Below are 17,472 nucleotides of genomic sequence, written 5' to 3' on the forward strand. Positions count from 1 at the left end.
GGCACCGCGAAGCGCACCGTGGGCGAGCGGGGCGCGCGGGGAGCTTATTGAGGCCACTATTTAACCGCGCGGCGGCCGCGCAGCGACCTGTTGTGATCCCGTCATGGCGCGCTCCGCCCGTGTCGCTACTCTGGCCGCGTGCCTCTTGTTCGCCTGCGGTGAGTCCTAACCTTTATACCTTTCGCCTCCACACGCCGCCCATCTCGCGACGTCACGGGTACGCGACGTCACACTAATTAATCAGTGCTTGCGTCAGTGTCGCACAAGTGAACAGTGAAATTGACCCCAGCTCGTCGCGAGGTAGGCTGTGTTTCCGCAGAGTTTACGAGCGAATGCAGCCGTGCGTCGCGCGGTTAAAGGACATCAACGCGTCGCGAGCGCTTCAAGGATATTCACACCCGACTCACATCTGCAAGTACCTATCGTGCTAGTCTCGTGTAGGTATGCCGATGCCGGTGTGATTAACCAGTGAACTTAATTACTTAGCAACACTATTAAATGGGCTAATTGGGAAAACGTTCCCTTGTTATGAAATCAAAACATGTAATTAAATGAGCATTCAGTACCTACATTAGATAATCACGATTACTCAGCTGACATCTATGCTGGTAGATATGCAACATCAGTGGACCTTTACAGTTGCATATGAAAGGTCACAAATGAAAGATTTACTTCGGAATGTAGACAGCTAGGCAGTCAAACCAGGGTATTAGTTGGGTAATGTTTAATATTTTGCAATAGTAAGTGTTTGGTAAAACAACTGTTTAGCACCTGGCGCGGCGCGCGCTTGCGCCGCGCCGGACTGCGGGAACTTTCACATTCGTTCCGCGTTGTGTTGCGGCCGCGCGCGCGCCGCTGACGTCACGCGCGCGCCACGCAGCCGCATCGCCGGCCGCCCTCGGGCCCGCACGAGCGGATTACAGCGTGCTTATCTTATTTATCAAATTCCATTGTAAAGCTCCGTCTAGTACTATTGATAGACAGTTAGCTCACCAAAACACAAATAGGTACTTTTCTTCTATCCTAAGTGGGGCCTGATTCAACGGCAGACATTTTGCTTGTAGGTACTTTTTGCAAGGTATAATCTGAATTGAAATGAAAATATGAAACTAAAATTGAGAAACTTAATCCTTAATCCAAGGTATGTAGGTTGTAGGTACATTTTTATTACGTAACTTATTAGAAAATTAAAGTTGATACATATTCATTTATACAGTTATTTATACAGTGTGTCACAAAAATTGACATCATATCTTAGGTCAAAACTATACACTATGTAATCACGTTTGGAATTTCAAATGATCGTTTATTGTTTGCGTAATTATAAACCTGTTATCAACTTTGTGCAAAACAACCTAAAGCTGACTTACTAATTAACCTTGGTATAATGTAACTAAGTACCTACTTAACTAGGTAAGTAGGTAAATGATAACCTAATTAGAAATTAAACTTTGATTAGAAAATTTTACGTGACAACATTGATTGGTTTTCCATTAACAGTACTTTTAAAAATATTGACTACGTTACCATAATGAATAGGTAGGTAACAGTCAGCGTCATATAGTAGGTAGCATCCAAAGTATTCAAATAGTTCGGTACGCCATACAAATTATATGGTGTTCCGAACTATTCTATCTACCTATCTATCTTTCTGGTTTAACCCATTGGTTGACTGGTAGAGAATGCCTTAAGGCATTAAGTCCGCCATTTGTACCTTCATGTATTGTGCAATAAAGATTAAAATAAAAAATAAAGTATTTGAATACTTTGGATGCAATTTACTATATGATGCTGACTGTACCTAGGTAGAAAAAAGAAACTATTGATATCCGGTAACAATAACATCTTGTCTTGTACTACTTTACCCGGCAACTCACATTAAAGGGTCGATGCTACGCGCGTAGTGACGTGCTACGGGCGTAGGCGTTTATGGCTCTACGGCGCATCCGGATGCGATGCGAACATCGCGTGTAAAAGGATAATAAGTACGCATATTGCATCTCGCTCACGCTTATTTTATTGATAGGAACGCGATACATAAGTAGAAGCATCATATCAATCAATAATGAATAAACTGAAAATGTTACTCTTGTGGTATTTCCTGTCCTCAGTCGAAAAACAACATACGGCCTAATTCGAACAATGCTTATAAGATAGCACAGCGATACGATATCGATCTGTCAGTGGCAATTGTGACGTTTTTGGTTGAAGACATACGGCCCAATTCGAAAAATGTTTATAAGAAGTTACAGGAATAAAGATAAAGATTGTTGGTTGAAGATAATGTCACTTTACACTGACAGATAAGTATCGTATCGGTGTGGCATCTTATAAGCATTGTTCGAATCAGGCCGATAGACGACTTAATACATAAGTATACATATATTTATTCAAAAAACGTATTTTGATTCGATAGGTCATTGAACTATATTTGTATAGGGACAATAGGGAGTAGAGACTTTAGTTGTTTCTTGTTGTTGTTGCTGTTGTCTTGTTTATGGTTTATCTTATGGTCCTCTGAGAACCTTTAGATGTGACGTGACCGTATACCATCTTTGACGAGTCTACTTAGTACTAATATTAGGTTCATTATTGTTCGTTCCCGGACACTCCTTAATAATTTCTTATCTTTTGCACCTAACTCCGACTTGTTTGCCGACGAAAGTCATAAACTTTTTAAAGATTTTTTACGTTTTTGCGAATCAAACATGTAATATCTTAGTAGCTTATTAATCGCTTTATTATTACTTAGGTACTTAATTTTACTACTTGATTTTACAGTGCATTGGTGTTATTTGTAATGCTGTAAAATTTGATTTCAATAAATATCAATATCAATATTATTAAATTTAATATAACGTATACTTATCAGCCACTGTACCTAAACAAATAATTTACCTAAATCACAAGTTTAGACCTGAAGACGAAGCAAGCCTACATATTTCTTTAGATAAAATGTCAAGGCACATTAATTGTATGTTCACAACATTTGATTATAATACAGCCAATTACTATACTTCGTCGAATAAATTAAAAGTTACCCTTTGCATTAATCTGCAATTCACTGCAACGATTAATTATCTTAACCGTTACCAACGACCAACTAGTATAATCATAGCTTCCTAGCAATCAGAACACAGCCAGGTTATTTGTGACAGTACGAGGATTTATGTGCTTAGGTTACACAGTATTAGTCATACGTTGTTCTTAGTCATAGTTTTACAAATAATTTTTCAAAAGTTTTATTATGTTTGTTTATTTCTTTCTTTGATTTTATATTGAAGACTGTTTTGATAGTTTTTATGTAGAATACACAACTTTTGTTTTTGTCTTAATACCTAAATAAAATGTAGTTACGTAAAATGGGGTGAGTTGGGTGAAATTTGACTTTCAAACCTCGATAAATTTTTATTTTTAAATGTGAAAACTGTATGTTAGTTTGTATTCTATTTTGGGTAGTTCCATTTCATAACTTTGACGATAAAGAAGAAAACCCACCTCACCCAGTAGTGCCTCGTATTTGGGGTGAGAGGGTTTTTCATACAAAGGTGATTTTGGAAGATTGTTGGATCGATTTTTTTTATTATGCGTATTACTATAGCCCCATTTTAAATTGGAATACATTATTTTTGTAGCAGTAGCCTTAAAATCCCTTCTCACCCCCCACTCAAACCTTCTCTCCCCATTCATAACCCAACTCTCCCCGCGAAACCTACTCACCCCGTTTTACGGTTTGTGTACAGACAGAGATACCACAACACCGTCATACAAATAGAAAGGTACTTAGATACTTGTAGGAGCTGTAGGTATAAGTATTACGGAATGCATAGGTAGAGGGTATTCGAGAAGTGACAAACAAAGGTTGTTGTTTAAACAAAGGATTTTTCTTAAAAAATATTTTCGTTATGTCGCATTCGTTATATGTTTAACTTGATTAGCATCATGTGTTATCTACAATCTCATATTAATTTCTCTATAAATAATACAACTTTCTTTACAACTGCCACTCCCCGCACGCGTTTGAAAGTCAAGTTTCTCGTGAGCACGTGTTTTGACGGACTGTTTAAAAGCTTCCGTCACGTATTCTAATGTGTTTGCGTCATATTCCTGTTATCAGTGAAATGCTCGAGTTTGAAGGGAGAACCTTTAAAAGGAAAGTAGAGAGGCGGCACTAAATATTCATAAGGTCGACTGCGGTATGCTAGCCACGCACCCGGTCGACGTCCGCGCCTGTCGCATAACATAACTGTCTATTTGTACTCGCTTAGTTCTGGAAGGAGCGCTGTCAACACTCGCTACTCAGAACACGTGCGCGCGAGCAGCGGCAGCGAGGCGCGCCGCCCTATCACGAACCGAGACCCGCCATTAAAACATCTATTTAACCGCTAAAGGTCTCATCACGCCTATCAGCTATATTCGAACTTTAAGATACGTCAAATAATAGATATGGAAACGATATAGATTCGATATGTCAGTGTCAAACAAGTGTCAAAAGTGACGTTTTTGTTTGAAGAAACGTCGCTTTTGACACTTGTTTGACACTGACATATCTAATCCATATGTTTTCTAGATCTATTAACTGACGTATCTTAAAGTTCGAATTGGGCCGTATATCTAAAGTGCAGCTCAATCATGGCAGCGATATATGACTTATCAATCTCTATTAACTGACTCTTTGACCTACAACATTATGTTGATGAGGCGTAACTGGAAATATTCCGCTATCATTATTTATAACGCGTTTTAGTTAAATGTCAAACCTTTTTAAGATTACCTACCTATATTCATACATTATTAATTAACATGTTAAGTAATCTGTGTTATGGTCAAATTTCTGAATCTGACGCAACAGTATAGATGTGTTGAATAACAGATCACAGATGACACTTAGCTTTAATTCAAACAAAAGACTGTTAATTAGAAGGTAAATCATAATAATTCATAATCATAAAATCCTTGTTTCAAACTCTACCAACATTGTTCCTTTACATATGTATATGCATATGAATACGAACTAAGTCAAATATGAAGGCTTTTTGCTACACGTATGCAAAAACAAATAGTCTTATTTGCGGTACGCAACAAAAGAAACAACAAACAAAATAAAACAACAAATCAAAGTCAAAGTAACAAACAACAAATTTGGATACTTACACAAAAACTAGTCGTCAAATACTCCCGTAAAACTATATTCGTCCGGTGACAAGCAAAAGTCACTAACTAATACCATTGAAATTATTGGACTATAAACCGTGTTACAAGTGTAATAAAGTGCATTGTTACTTTAATTTTTTGATAGTACTTAGTGACTTTTGCTTGTCACCCGATTGTTATATTGGTTGTAGGGGATTATTTATTGAAAATTTCTACTTGTTGTCTAATTCCTTTTCAAATAGCTTGGATACAGTGACAGCTGTCATCACAACACATATTTTAAGTTTTAAGATTACAAATCGTATGGAGATGACAGCTGTCACCGTACCCAAGCTAAGTAAAAATACTATGAATTTGCAATAATTATCTGAACATGGCAAATCTGAAGCAAGTTGCCTAAATTTATGGATACTACTAAACTGGTGCTATTAAATCAATCATGGCTATTTACATAATTCGCGGCACCTTGCTCGGGCCGGCACCTGCTCATTGGTAAATAAATAACACAGATTTGTTATAAATAAGTGACATTTTAGTTTAATGCCTGGTTTTGAGATTTCTGGTCTATGTATTTATGTAAAATACATATATCTGTCAACTTCTTATTAAGTAACAAAAACACAATTACCTATTGTAATTCTATTGTAAAAAATTAAAAAAAATATTTACTCGCAAATAAATTAATATTTTTATTTAATAACCAATATAAGCTAAACCGTAAATAAATAAATTAAAAACAACTAAAATTAAAATCCTAAGTAAATAAGTACCTACATAAATGTCACCCTGTATACCTACGGAAACAAGAGAAGCGCTACGCGCGTGAGACTGACGGCCCGATTCGAATTTTAAGATACGTCAAATATAAGGTACGTCAAGATACGATATGGATTAGATATGTCAGTGTCAAAAGTTACGTTTTGTTTGAAGAAACGTCACTTACACGTCATATCTAATCCATATCGTATCTTAAAGTTCGAATCGGGCAGTGCGCTCGCGCCGCGCTCGTTCGCTCGCGACCACGAGAAACCTAACCCTCTGTTTTTTTTGCGCTCTACATATTACACATTGCATAACGTAATCAAGCCACTCAATTATACGTACCTACACATAGATTATCTACTTTTTCTACTTCAGCGCTTCGATTCTTGTTAGTGACTTGCGGAATGAATGAAAATACAGTAATTATTGATCGACTGCCTCACGTGTGTTACGTTTTATGCGAACGGACGTAACGGGTGTATCACACAGTTCACACATAATTCGTTTACTATTGTGTTGTTCGCCTTTTTTTAACTCGGGTATAATTAGTTAAATATATTGCCAGTAACTTTATTACTCAAGTGTTTTTTTTCTTGCAAGATGATATTTCACCCAATTAATATTGTTCAAACTTGGTGAACGCATATACAAATAGCAGATTTAATGATGATAAATATAATGACAATAAAAACTTAGAATTTCACTGACACATTTTACTAATGACACAATCACCGTTTCGTTTGCATAACCGTGCATTAAAAATCTTATAGAATAAAAGACTTCAACGCGCGTGCTGTTTCTATGCGGACGCGATGCTATTCTACATTAATTATTTGCTCATTGCTTCTTCATAATTGAGTTTAAAGCGTAAATGAATATCCCATACGATATGATAGGTTGATTTTTTCGTTTAAAATACTATTTTTCATGTATAGTACCTATCCCTTTTTACGAGATTTTGTACTTTTCTGCTCAAGAGCTTTTTTTTCATACGTATATCATAATATGGTATGATATTTTGAAATGTTCAACTAATATCTATAAAACAAAATTTATTATTCAATAGGTACCTAATGTTAAAGGGTGAATGTCAAGAGATCGTAATCAACAAGTCAAAGTTGTTAAGCACGTGGTAGATCCGGGTCAAAGAAAACGAGTTTTTTTTTATCACATTTCGGACGGCAACATGCAGTTTTAACTATGTGTAAGACTATATTATACATATTTATACAATCTGATGGATGATCACTCACACTTACATATAATTATGAAATATTCACAATTAGTGTGTTCATTTGACACGATTACCTGTCGTGTTGCGAATTATAAGACTTCAGATATATAGTTATAGAACGTTTTCTAATTTCTGTTCGAAATTTATTAAAGAAATATGATTGGGACAGCGAATCGCAATATCTAGTTACTATAGCAGGGTATGGGCACAAGAAACATGACTACATGACATATACATATTGCGACATGAAACAGCAATAAATTTAGGAACAAAGAGTTATTAAGCATGCAAGAATAAAGCCTCATGTACTAATCGAGTGAGCAATCGAGCTGTGCTAGGGTCGTGGGGCAAACAACACAACACTGCGCGAGCGCATATGCCTCATGCTACTAATGAAGATGTATCCCGCAATCCGGTGCTCGCGGTACAATACTCGCGGTGAACAATTGTTATACCTACTGTGTTCTGTTCTTTATTTGCTTTCATAAGATACAACTATCATGCAAAATTGTATACAATAAAATAAACTTAGCCTAAATCATGCATAACTATGTTGTTACATCTATCGTTTGAGCTTACTGAAATCATGTAATAGTTATAAACGATATGCCTGAAGACGCAGTAAATAATTCACCTACTTACATGTTTATTTCCTGCGAGAAAATTGTACGCTGGGTTAGTTATGTGATCCTACATTTCATGGTCGGGAATAGTCTATGATAAAGTCAGCAGTCGTAAAATCATAGTAACGGTGGCGTAGGATAGGATACAACTGTAGCGCATTATTATTTTCCATCGTATTTTCACGGACACTTACGAACGTGTCTTGCTATTTTAGTCAGTCTCGGTACAAAAAGTACTGACATTGACTGACCTAGCACGGCAAATACGAACGTTTCCGAGAAAATACGATGGAAAACAATTATGCACTACGTACATCACTTATCATTACGCCGACTATTTTGTAATAAAAGCTACATACTCAAAAAAGTACGAAGCAATGTTGGTTTGGTTAGAGGTGGCAGCTGGGTGTCGCTAGGGCTGGGCTGCAGCGCCCCGGCGCGGCTGCCTCGGCTAGACGCTCTCGCAAGCGAGACAGTTAGATAATATTGCGAGAGCGTAGTTTCCTCGTGTTACGTGCACACACGGCCCGTATCTATTTTCTTATTGCCTGTTAGCAAACGCCTCGGTAAGTTTTAATTGATAAAAACTGCGTCTCTTTGCAGGATAAAATGGAATGTGGGAACAAGGTTTTATCGGTTTTGCATAGTTAAGCATGGAATCACTGCTAATTGTGCTGTTGTGTAAATACCTAGTAATTTGTTTTTGCGGTAAGCAAATATTTGAATCAATTTGATAGACATTAATCGTGCTCCAAGCTACAGACGTTTAATCTTTTCATAAATATATAACTGAAAAGCTCAAGGATATCAACTAATCTATTGATTTTTAAACAGCATTCTAAACATTTCGTCAGTCGAGAAGCGCACAAAGGCACCAAATGTCATACATAATCTTACCATTTGTTATAACGAGAAGAACTAAGAAAGAGTCGTCCTTGTCGCTTGCCCAAGCGCTGACATTTCGATGCCAGTCAAAGGTCACGTACGCTCACTACCTTTGACATTTTACGCTTCCAAGTGACATTTTATTTCTAAAACGAATAAAAACAGTAAATGAAATGTCAATACTCGCTTTGTTCAAGCTGCATTATTCGTGTGTAATAGTAATTTGCAATCGATTGCAACTATGCACCGTAAGTGTGTTAGGAAGGAGGTATTCGGTAATGGTGACCAATGCGCCTAACATGCATGCACGCTACGGTCACGAAATCATCTAAAGCGAAACTGGAACAAATCGTGTTTCGATGTGATTTTAATGTGATTTATTTTGTCGGACAGCGGTTGCCGACGGGCACCGATGGAAGCGGCAGGCAGACGACACAGCCAAGAAAGACGAGAGCCTGGAGCAGGAGCTATGCAAGGACAAGGACGCCGGCGAGTGGTTCCGGCTGGTGGCCGGCGAGGGCGACAACTGTCGCGACGTCATCCAGTGCACCGCCTCGGTGAGTACCTACCTACAACAGTAAAATACTACTTTTACACGCATTCCACTCCCTCACGCACGACGACGACCTTAGACAATTCAATATAATGCATTATTTAAACCAATTATACTTTATAAACGTACTATATTACTATAGTTTATTTTCACTCAAAGTCTTTTTATTAATTTATACTTAGAATTCTCTTGCCCTTGACATGCGTAACATTCTCAGTTACGCATCCGTTCACATTCCGCAAGTGTTTATCGAAACGATCTATACTTATTGAGAATGTTACGCTTCGTGAATCGATCAATCACATTGATAAATAATAACTTGTAATTTTATAGAGCTTTTAATGATAATTATATTTAATCGTAGGGCATTCAAGCTATCCGTTGCCCGGCTGGTCTATTCTTCGATATCGAGAAGCAAACTTGTGACTGGAAGGATGCCGTTAAGAACTGCAAACTGAAGAACAAGGAGCGCAAAGTCAAGCCTTTGTTGTACACAGAGGAGCCTCTCTGCCAGGACGGATTCCTGGCCTGCGGAGATGGCACCTGCATTGAACGCGGTCTGTTCTGCAACGGCGAGAAAGACTGCGCCGATGGATCCGACGAAAACAGTTGTGGTAAGTTTACACACAGTCTCACGGACGCCACTCATATTCAGGATGCAGCCAAGTAGTCATGGCAATGTGAGATCAACATAAGCTACAGGTACGTCCATATATGAATTAGTATAATAACCGTGATGACCTTACGACTCGCATTTCCTGCTGCTGCCGGCTGTTACAACAGCCCGCTGTTATAATTTTAGGTAAGTACCTACTGTAGAAATCAATTATTGTGGATTTCTAAAAACCCAGCTACAAATGCAACTGGTTTTTAAGTCATGGCACAGTTCAGTGTTGTTATGGTTTCATAAAGTCGGGGAAAACCTTTGTTTAGCACCTAATTTATATCACATACCACGTTATCAGTATGACTGCTGTGCAATGCAATATTTAGTGTAGTTCTAGAGTACCTATATATACGTATATTTCAACTACATTTTGCCAAGTTTTGTTATGTACGTGTAAATATCCATAACTAATAGCTGTCTGTACTAAAACAAGCAAATTTTAGAAGTACAACTAAAAGTTGAAGTGTATAAATTGATAATAAGACTAGGTTCGCTCCTAAAAGTGTGAGATTTATTACGGAGATTAAAAACACATTAGTTTTTATTGTACTATGTGTTTTTAACGTAGGTAAGTACATTAATTTAATGCAAACAAATCAAAACATAGAGACTACAAATACATAAAAACTAGACCGTAAGGCGTGACGGCCGACCCGAAATGCCAATCACTTGGCCTAAAAAAACATCTCACTGCCATGTCGTAATATACTTTAAGCAAATGGGGTGTTATTATTCATATTGGATCGAATATGTTAACGGGCGGCGTATTTATTGCCAATGATCAGTACCGTCTTTACCATGGCACACGGGGCCTGTGCCCAGGGCCCCCATCCTCGGGGGGGGGGGGGGCGAAGGACAGACAGTAACAGTATAATTGAATACCCATATCAAATAATCTCATACAAAAATGTTAGTTTAATTAGCTTTCTTTACTTTCCAAAGGGGCCCCAAATTCTTATAAGCCGAAGGGCCCCAGCATAGTTGAAGACGGCCCTGCTTTTGGAATGAGTATCCTTCGCTTCAGCATGACCGCAATACATTTTAATGCAGGCGTTCTGGGAAAAGCAGGTTCTACATAAACAGGCTTACATCACAAAGCGCTGACTGTTGTCGCGCTCCAAGGTTGCTGGAACCAGTCCGCGCGATCTCTTTCTTTTGTATTATAATGAAAGAATTAAAGAAATCACTTGTGTAAAAATTGTTAACTTAATCAATCACGAATTATTGTTCAACTCTGTTTTGCACAAATCACATTATATATAAAAAACTGGTGCCTACGTCAAATCATGGGATTAGTTTGTCAAGCGGACCCCAGGCTCCCATGAGCCGTGGCAAAATGCCGGGATAACGCCAGGAAAAAGAGGAGACATTATATATGTGTATGATTTTTTTGAAATTTAAATATGTAGGTACTCAATTTGCATGAATTGTACTCAAGTACATAAAACATTATTCCGATAGATATTTGGATTTATGAAATATTTGTGATTAGATTCGAAAGTCAGAAGTTATGATTTTTTCCTTATGTCATCATTGTTTTTTATTTAGATTTAATGATCGTTTTATGAAATTACTATTCCTTTCAAAATTAACATTAAATTTAGAAAATACTATAGTGTTTAACTACATGTACTTGTATATAAATAGGTACAGTGATCGTGTTAAACATGGCATAAACACTGTCTTTAAAGATATATATTTTTAGTCTTGGAATTATTCCGTTTATGAAATAGCCCCAATAAACTAAGACACATGTGAAGGTACATATTTACATTTTATAGTAATTAATCAACGAGCATACTCGTATAACCGAATCAAAAAGTGAAATCCAATCGGGTGTCAGCTGTAGCGAGTGATTTGATCAAGCGAAAGTACCCATACTGGTTCCAACTCTCGATCCGATAGGTACTCATACAAGTTTACACTACATACTTAGGTACGGTCTTTAAATGTTACTGTCTGAATTACACAAAACCAACTAAACTCACATTTATATAGGCAAATAAATACTTAATTTACTTACATAGGTATAGGTTTAGGTATAAACACCGTACTGCAAATTCCACTATTAAAAATAACATAATTAACATGACCTGTAATTCTAAATCAATTAAACACTCTAAACCTAAATCTGTAAATTATGATCTTGTTATACTGGTTCAATTAAGATCTGAGTTGCAAATTGACCGTTGCGACTGCGTTGAAATAAAGTTACAAAACAGTGTAGGCCCCTAACAGTAATTTGTTTTGTTGTAGATATCGACAACGATCCGAACAGGGCTCCGCCTTGCGACCCAAGCCAGTGCCAGTTGCCCGACTGTTTCTGCTCGGAGGACGGCACCACAATCCCCGGCGACCTGCCGTCCCGTGATGTCCCCCAGATGATCACGATTACCTTTGATGACGCCATTAACAACAACAACATCGAGCTGTACAAAGAAATTTTCAATGGCAAGCGCAAGAACCCCAACGGTTGCGATATCAAAGCCACGTTCTTCGTTTCCCACAAGTACACCAACTACTCTGCCGTACAGGAGACACACCGCAAGGGACACGAGATTGCCGTGCACTCAATCACGTAAGTTTACCAATCGAACTAAGTTTAATTTCAAAAACTACATTTTCGTCGCTATATTTAATTAATACCATATCTCCATTGATATTTAAATAACTACATTAGATAAGCCGCTATATCATGTTATTTTTTCCTAGGCATAACGATGATGAGCGTTTCTGGAGCAATGCCACGGTCGATGACTGGGGCAAGGAAATGGCTGGCATGAGGGTCATCATTGAGAAGTACGCCAACGTGACAGACAACAGCGTAGTCGGTGTCCGCGCCCCCTACCTCCGCGTCGGCGGCAACAACCAATTTACCATGATGGAAGAACAAGCTTTCTTGTACGACAGTACGATCACTGCGCCACTCTCCAACCCACCTCTATGGCCCTACACCATGTACTTCCGCATGCCTCACCGCTGCCATGGTAACCTGCAGAGCTGCCCTACCAGAAGCCACGCCGTCTGGGAAATGGTGATGAACGAATTGGACCGACGCGAAGACCCGACCAACGACGAGTACCTACCTGGTTGCGCCATGGTAGACTCCTGCTCCAATATTCTAACCGGAGATCAGTTCTACAACTTCCTCAATCACAACTTTGATCGCCATTACGACCAAAACCGTGCTCCTTTAGGTCTTTATTTCCACGCTGCGTGGTTGAAGAATAATCCCGAATTTTTGGAAGCTTTCCTCTACTGGATAGACGAAGTTCTCCAAAGTCATAATGACGTATTCTTCGTGACCATGACTCAAGTGATCCAATGGATCCAGAATCCTAGAACGATCACCGAAGCTAAGAACTTCGAGCCGTGGAGGGAAAAGTGCGCGGTGGAAGGCAACCCCTCGTGCTGGGTGCCACACTCGTGCAAGCTAACGTCGAAGGAGGTACCCGGCGAGACCATCAACCTGCAGACGTGCGTGAGGTGCCCCGTCAACTACCCCTGGCTCAATGACCCCACGGGAGACGGCCATTACTAGAGTTGAGACGATCTCGAGCCCACGCGCTCTAAATTAGTTCATATTCAATTGAGAGTGGAAATTGCATGGATAACATATTCTAAGTCAGAGCCAAAATGACAATATTATTTTCACGGAATGGTACTCCAATATGTTTAAGCTTTGAGTATGTTTTCATGTAAAGTCGAAGTGTACCGGGTCATAATCCCGTTCGTAGTGTAAGTGTACCTACTACCTAACTATATGTAATATAGCTCACATGAATATTTAATAGGACCGTTTAATACTTATGTGATTTTTCTTATGTAAGTCTGTTTGATAAAAAATTAAAATATAAAATACAAAATAAAACTCTATTTCATTTTCCATTTCGATTATACCTATCCAAAATGTATATCGTGCATTACTATACCGCACATAATTTAATTTATGAGTATGACTAGGAAGCTACTCACAAAATAAAAACAAAACACGAGCTTTTGCTATTAATGCTATTATTGATACCCGAGCTTACTAAAGACTCCAAAATTTGAAAAAGTGGAATGTCGAGTGTTACGAGGGTTTCAGCAAACATTACTTCCGGGTGAAACAAAAAAAATACCGTAAAAGAATAAAACTTTGCCCATGGCGTGATGACGCCCATAAAACATAAAAAATACACCTGCTTAAATGGCCTCATCATCATTAATTTAAAAATACTTAGATCAAACACCATAGAGTATGTGTAAAGTTGTACGCAACCTTGACATTCCCATTTGTAAAATTGTATTAGTAAGCGAGTCATTAAGTTAAACTAGTTCTCGGCAAACATTAGCAAAGCAACAACCTATTTCTAAAATGGTCCGCATTTTTTAAAATTACATTTCCAAAACCAAATTTTATATTAAAGGAATAAATTGAAAAATTACGCTTCCGGCAGAGCAATTGGCAGAGTTAACGCACGGATTGCGAAGGTTGCGGGTTCAAGTCCTGCCGGAAGCGTAATTTTTCAATTTTTTCCTTTCATATAATTTTTGGAATATCGCTGGGAGACGTATCTGCATATTTAAATTAAATTAAAAAAAAATGATTTCCAAAACCGCCCGACCAGACTATATTTATTATTAAGCTTAGAATAAATTTTTTAAGTGGAAAAATTAGGTACTGTTACTGTTATTTATTATTATCGTCACAGTGCCCAAATCAGCGATAGCGATAGTAACATAGCTGAACTTTAATATTAGTCCCCAGTCCCCAGCGCAACTTGATCAAGATGTACGTGACCGGCATGACTTGGTCAACAGTAACTATACAAACCGAATAAGTACCGTTCAACTCAAACAGTGTATTTTTATGTTTCGACTTATCACTATCTTAATCTTAAAATAACAACTAGACATGTTAGTATAAATATATCTAGATAATTCTTTAACACTGTTAAATTTACTAAGCAACATGGCTTTTCACTTAAAACACGAATCTAAAACAGCATTCCTTCTTTAAATGTAGGTATACGTGGAGTAGGTATACCAGCACGGATATAAATAAGTAAGTATTAAAAGACTTCGTAAGTATTCACAGCACATATTTAACATATTGAGGTAGTAGTATAACATAGGTATAATACAACCTTCCAGCTACCTACGTAGGTAGTATGGCAGTGTTTGTGAAGAAGGAAAACAAATTTATCTTTGAAAGGGTAATGACCATAAAACTTACTCGTGTCGTGTGGTTTGGGACATTGACTATACTTAAGAGCAATGAAAACCTGTTCGCTTGTGTGGTAATTTCCATAAACAGTAACCCATTTCATTGCTCTGAAGTATATTTCCAGGTAAAAAAACCGGTATAACAAATTATATTTATACTGTTGCAACAGGTATTATGTTTTGTCACGTGACCACATTTTTTCGAAGGATATACCAGTTGACTGTCTGGTTATTTCGAGTCTTTCATTATAGCTTTTAATGTAATATTCCCGCGGTATAATAAGTTTATGGTAAATTGTATGTCCCTCTGACGCATTGCAATGACACGCATGACAAGCCAAGCGGCAGACGCAGACAATAGTCGCGGGCGCCACCAACACGCCATTATGCACGACACTTTAGTGGGCGTCAGTTGCACATCATCACATTACAGCCATCTGCATACCTAGCACCAGCCCTGGCTAACTTTCCATCTGTTTTGCAACCCCGCGATGTAAATCTCGGCGAATAAGGACAAGTCGCGATATTAGAATGTTTAGCATCATCTAAACAAATAGAGAGTTGCAATCATTTAGTGCAATGACGCTGTATTTAGTGGGTAGTGCGATGCAGGCTGCGTCTCCGAGAGTGAAAGCAGTGAAAGTCATCTGAAGGCGTAGTGCGTCTTCGCGGTGGCAGCCATTCGGCTTTCTTTATTACCCTGATCTCTGAACAATTGACAACTTTACGTTGGACTCGATCAAACTCATAAGCAACGAAAGTTATACATAGTCTCTACACAATATTTGTCAATGGTTGTCGTTCATAGAACTCAATTCGGCATGATTATTTATAATCTCACTCAAGAAATGCAACTAATTTTTAATCTACCTACCTGAATGTCCTGAAAAGTCTGGGATATATTTGCAGTTTGTGAACCAGTTGAGTGAACGGGGAAGGTTCTATCAGCATTTTCCAAACTATGGGTCGCGACTGGTCGCGACCCAGGCAGATATTTTGCTTGCGACCTTTGGGACAGAGTAAAATAAATAACTTGAGGGCATTACCGTTATTTTCTCATTAAATACTTATACAGGAAGTGTACATAGTGCCATATGCGATATTGCAACTAAAATTTGAATATTAGAGGAATTCATATAAGTGACGCTAAATAACTTTTTGTGAAGTTTGTATTAAGGCGCGGTGTGTAGTAAAATGCGCTTTTTTGTAACCATATTTACAGACTTTTACAAGGATTTTAAGCATGATTTTCTAGTATGTATAACTTTAGTCCTTGAACTACGTTATTGCTTGTCAGGAACACAACGGCTCATTATTTTCTCGATAGAATCTTCAGTTGAAAACATGCTTAAAGCTGTCTTTTGATCCATATTTTAGAAGTACTACGACGAAAATGGATATGAAACTTACCTCATTCGATAGCTTTTAAGTAAATCTTCGTTATTACTGGTCCTTTTATCGATAAGTTAATCTTTTCATTCATAATTTTATGAATTCAACTTTTGCCTACTAAATTACACCCTACGCGGCAATACCTTGCGCCCATTCCCCGCGCCAGTACGCCCGTGGCCACTGCCAGCGTCGGACCTATGCTAGTTTACTGGACGTTTCATAAAATGGGTAACCACTGTATAAATATGCAAATATGTTATACACACAATGTTTTTCAACATACTTACGAAGAAAAGCAAAATAATTCTTAATTATTGTGACATTTCAGACATTCGCCCGTCATATTGTCAATTTATAACAAGTTGGGAAGCAAAGGCATACACCCATCTAACCAATCCGGAATTCAGTCACGATTGATAAATTGTGTAAACATATTTTATTAAAGGCTATTAAATTAATAAAAGTGAATCATTTTTAAACATATGTGTACGGGATTCAAATACCTATGTGGAGTGTTTAGTGTATGGTGGTAACCATTTCACCGCTTTTAGTTTCCGAGTTACCTACATGCGTTTTAAGGGAAGTGGTCGAAAAATGCCTAAAACGGTTTCGTGTTTAATATTAGGTAAGGTAGAAGTACTAGTGCTCGACGCTGCACTAGTTTTTGACAAGGTATAGTGTGTAGCTTTCAAATAGAGCTCGATGGCTAATCCTATTGTCTATTGTTAAGTAAAACCGCTCGTGCCACGTGCCACAACCACCTGCATAAAAAATACGTACTTCGGTTACTGAGTGCCGGCGAGTCGAACGCTACAGAACCAGTTTAAAATGTGTCATCGAGATGCGTAACAAAGGCGCGTTATCGGAGAACGCACCTACACTGGTTTTTTGAGCGTTGGCCTAGCCCGCGCTCAGGTGCCAAATAAAATAATTAAGACCCTTTTTTGCAGGTAAGTAGCACGTGCGGTTTTACTTAGGGGCTATTCATAAATTA

General features: G+C 38.1%; 1 protein-coding gene across 1 annotated transcript; it reads left to right on the top strand.

Annotated features, from left to right (window-relative positions):
• On the top strand, positions 1–13,749 carry LOC134663703 (chitin deacetylase 1). The gene is made up of 5 exons (XM_063520158.1): positions 1–158; positions 9,052–9,215; positions 9,576–9,825; positions 12,135–12,456; positions 12,591–13,749. The coding sequence occupies exons 1-5, from the start codon at positions 104–106 to the stop codon at positions 13,417–13,419; spliced, it is 1,620 nt and encodes a 539-aa protein (XP_063376228.1). The 5' UTR covers positions 1–103; the 3' UTR covers positions 13,420–13,749.
• Positions 13,750–17,472: the final 3,723 nt, after the last annotated feature.

This window comes from Cydia fagiglandana, chromosome 4, assembly GCF_963556715.1.
Source record: "Cydia fagiglandana chromosome 4, ilCydFagi1.1, whole genome shotgun sequence".
NCBI classification, from domain to species: Eukaryota; Metazoa; Arthropoda; class Insecta; order Lepidoptera; family Tortricidae; genus Cydia; species Cydia fagiglandana.